The sequence below is a fragment of the Austrofundulus limnaeus genome, unplaced genomic scaffold (assembly GCF_001266775.1).
Source record: "Austrofundulus limnaeus strain Quisiro unplaced genomic scaffold, Austrofundulus_limnaeus-1.0 Scaffold249, whole genome shotgun sequence".
NCBI classification, from domain to species: domain Eukaryota; kingdom Metazoa; phylum Chordata; class Actinopteri; order Cyprinodontiformes; family Rivulidae; genus Austrofundulus; species Austrofundulus limnaeus.
In genome coordinates this window covers 850,908-854,936 of record NW_013952651.1, presented here as the reverse complement: position 1 = coordinate 854,936, position 4,029 = coordinate 850,908, and the positions used below count along the sequence as shown (strand labels likewise).

General features: G+C 38.9%; 1 protein-coding gene across 1 annotated transcript in view; it reads left to right on the top strand.

Moving 5' to 3' along the window:
* Nucleotides 1-4,029, top strand: part of ska2 (spindle and kinetochore associated complex subunit 2) — a 22,243-nt gene that overhangs the window by 16,982 nt on the left and 1,232 nt on the right. The window contains exons 5-6 of the mRNA XM_014020345.1: nt 301-343; nt 3,173-3,296. Of these exons, the coding sequence (XP_013875799.1) occupies nt 301-343; nt 3,173-3,296 (167 nt within the window). The remainder of the gene's footprint in view (nt 1-300; nt 344-3,172; nt 3,297-4,029) is intronic.

The window sequence follows — 4,029 nt, the reverse complement described above, 5'->3', positions numbered from 1 at the left end:
CAATTAAATTCATTCTATCTAGGAGGCACAATTTATATGGGTAGTATTTATTTATTTTTTTACAATAACAAGTTGGAATGAAAACAAATGTTTTGGGCGATTTATGATGGTATTAATTTAATGATTAAGCTTTAAATTTTAATTTGCTGACAATGTTTTACTTGCCTTGACCTAAAACTGCAAAAAATGTATTTATTGAATTCTTGTAAAAAGCAGCTGTCTGGACTGAAAGTCTTCTTAACAAGAAATGTCAAAGAAACAACCATAAATGTGATGGCTGCTGTTCTTCTTTTCTTCCAGGAGACTCCTACTTCTACAACTTCTGACCAAAAACAACCACAGAGTAAGTGTCTTCTGCTCTGCCTGCAGCGGTGCAGAAATTACATGAAATTATCAGCACAATATTTCTGTTTAAAATTAGTTATTTTAAAATGTCTTCATGTACTTCATGTTAGCTATTTATTTTCTCTCCCCTGCATCCATTATTTCTAAATAAAAGGCCTCACGTTCCTTTAAGAAATGCATGTCGCCCTCCAGGCTTCATGTCAGAGTTTTAGACCAGGATGGTGAGAAAGGATGAAATTGTTTTGGTCAAACATGAAAAATGACAGCAGGGTTTCCCGCAGRGCATTATAGGCCTGGCGGATCGCCAGGCTTTACATGCCTCCCTSCCATGTTAAGCTTTGTTTGTTTACTCAGAGCGGACGTCGACAAGCTAAAAAGCTATCGTAATGACTCTCAGCTTGKAAAAAAGCAGTCATAGTCATCTAAAAACTCTTTAGAGTTCAACAATACATTAAAAAAGGCATCATGAGGAGGGGCAGCTSCAACTCGCTGGACCAACAGAAACAGTCCTGTCTCCTCAGTCCCAGCCAGGCTGCTGCGTGGCTCGTCTCTCTCCACACACAKAACTAGCCCCRCKCTCCCCTGAACGTTAACCCTTTAGGGCACAGATATTATAGCTTTACCTCCCAGAGCAGCAAAACACATTATTTTCAGTGATCAGTAAAACGTCTTTTCTTATAGTTTTATTTTTTTATTACGTTACTGATGTTTTACAAGAGTTAGAGTTCTTCAGCAGTTTTACAAAGATAATGATTAGTGCAAGGGGGATGTGATTTGAAGATTTTATGTATAGTTTATAATTTCTTTAAAAATTATTAGGTGGTATTTAATTAAAAAACATTGTATTTTGAAAATTACATATGTGTTCATTTCTACAAAACTGTCAAATTTACAAAATACACAGAATTTCAAATGTTACTGATTCAGATGAGCAAAAAGCAAATACTATTTTATGTTTAAATATCAGTTTTCTGCCATCAAAACCAAATCCTCCATCCACTCTGTCCTCGCTCCTAATCAAAGTCAGGGTGGGAGCTGGAGCCTGTCTCAGCAACCTTTGGGTGAAAGCAGGGGACACCTGGACAGGTATCCAGTCCATCACAGGGACACCTGGACAGGTATCCAGTCCATCACAGGGACACCTGGACAGGTCTCCAGTCCATCACAGGGACACCTGGACAGGTCTCCAGTCCATCACAGGGACACAGACCGAGACAAACAACTATCCACCCTTCCAGTCACAGCTGTAGTGTCACACAGAAGAGCTCCGAAAGGTTTTAAATAGGGATGCACCGATATGACAATTTCAGCCGATATCAATATCCGATAAAATAATTGGTGTTATGGCCGATAACCGATGTTTAACGATATTACACAAACATACAAATTATATTATACATATACGCAAAAACACACTTGGGTCTTTTTTTGATACTGTAAGTAAACAATCAGACCTCTGACATGGCTCTACTTCAGTTATTCCTGGCTGCGCAGCGTCAATATCACTATCATGATCAAACAGATGCTGCTCAACCAACCATCTCACCTCCCAAAACAGAAACACAAAGCTAAAAAGTGGGAAATCAATATCGGACATTAATATCGGCCCCTTTTTACATATCGGACCAATACCGATATTCTAAAAAAATGACCAATGTCGGCCAATACCGAAATCAATACCAATATATCATGCATCCCTAGTTTTAAAACTGAAAACTCTGAGATCTGAGTTGTTATCACTTATTATCACATTATCAACCATAGACCATTATTATTCATCAGTTTTATGAGGCGTTTTTAACATTAAGATGTAATCAGGCATGTATACACATATACATTTATTATTAATACCATAATTAAAGGTGAGCCGTGTAAATTTATGTTTTTATCAAACAAGTAGTCCTTTGTGTTACTCTGTACCCCTGAAGTAGCTCTCTGCCTCAAAAAGGTTGGTGATCCCCACTACAGTTGGTGTTTAACTACTGTAAACAAATGTTTTACAACACATAATTACATTACATTAGGAATGCGCGATATAAACGATATACGGTAGAAACGATATGTATTTGTGCTATGATAGAGATCTGTAGTCTACCGGCCAACTGCGCAGTTCTTTTTGATGACGTAACCGGCTGGAGTCAAAACAGAGGAAGCGTGGCTGAGAGCGCAAATGTAGAGGGGAAAAAACACTTATCTGGACCTGGTTCAGGTGTGTGAAAATGAACGCCGAACTGTTTACATGTTTACGTGACGGTGCGTCCACCAGTCGGATGCCGACCGACCACACTGCCTGCAGGGGGAGGAGCGCGTGCCGTGGCATGTGTGAAGGGCTCGACACACGGGAGGCGACGTCATTCGCTCTCCTTTCATTTCCACGCAGCGAGGCGACAGTCAGTGCAGGTGAAGTCAGTGCTCAGGTGGGACGCACAAAAATCAGTCTGGACATCGTTTCTCCTGCGGTCATAGCACGACGACGCATGGACGAATGCGAGCGCTAAACTTGTCGTTAATATACATTAAAAATATGTTTACTCACAGTAAATATGCCCCTGGGTGCATTTTTTTGGTCCTAGGACTGTTTTTTTTTTAAGAAGTACATACCCAAAGTTGAGTAAAAAAAAAACTTTAAAAAGTGAATTTTGCATAATAGGTCCCCTTTAAAATGACTAAAACAGCTAAAATGTGCAGCTGTAGCTTTTAATATTTAATGCCTTTGACTGACGTGTCAGAACCTGGGAGAAGCAAACCAAAGAAGGAGGCAGTTCATTCATTAAAGCCTGTGTCTTTGTGTCTGCTCATTGAAAGCCTGTTGTGTGTTCGTCTCCAGGCTGTGGGTACGAGGAAGTGAGCGCAGCCACATTTGAAGCAGTTCCTCTCAGTGTCCGCTCCAACATCAAGTTGGCTGAGCTGAATGAATTCTACCAGCAGCTGCAGCAGCATCTCAGCAACAGGTTCGAACAACATGCTGGATTTTCTGTAGAAAAAAAAAACCTTCACAATGACAACGAGCAGCTTCTTTTTCAGAGGTTATTCATCAGTGGGTTTTCATATCCTATCTCAACTTAAAATCTGAATAATAGTAATAAACTTTAACCTCTTTAAATCAATAAAATAAGAAGTTAAATGATAAAGAAACCTCATCCAGTTTATGCTATAACAAAAGATTTCACACCAAAGTAAACAAATGTAAACATAAACTGGGTTCTGTTTTTATGAAGTGCTTCTGTAGGCAGTAGGATCTTTCAATAACTGGTGGAATGAGACACTCCTCAAGTGATGAGATTTTAAGAATCTTTTTAAGAAAAAAAAGTTTTGCCACTACTTCAACCGACTGGCTGAATCTCTTCAGACTTTAGAACGAAGCTTCTACCAAACAAGGCCGTGACCTTTTCACATGTAACCTTTGACCTCAAGGGCCCAACTTCAAAAATCCTGCTGAAAGGACATTTTTTCCCCAATAATTTCTTGAAAATAAAAATTGTCATGTTTTTCAGATTTCTTGTCATCTTGTTTATACATACAGCGGGTAAAATAAGTATTGAACACGTCACCATTTTTCTCAATAAATATATTACTAGAGGTGCTAATAACATGCAATTTTCACCAGATGTTGGTAACAACCCAAGTGATCCATACATACAAAGAAATCAAACCATAAATGTCCAGAAATGAAGTTATTTGTAA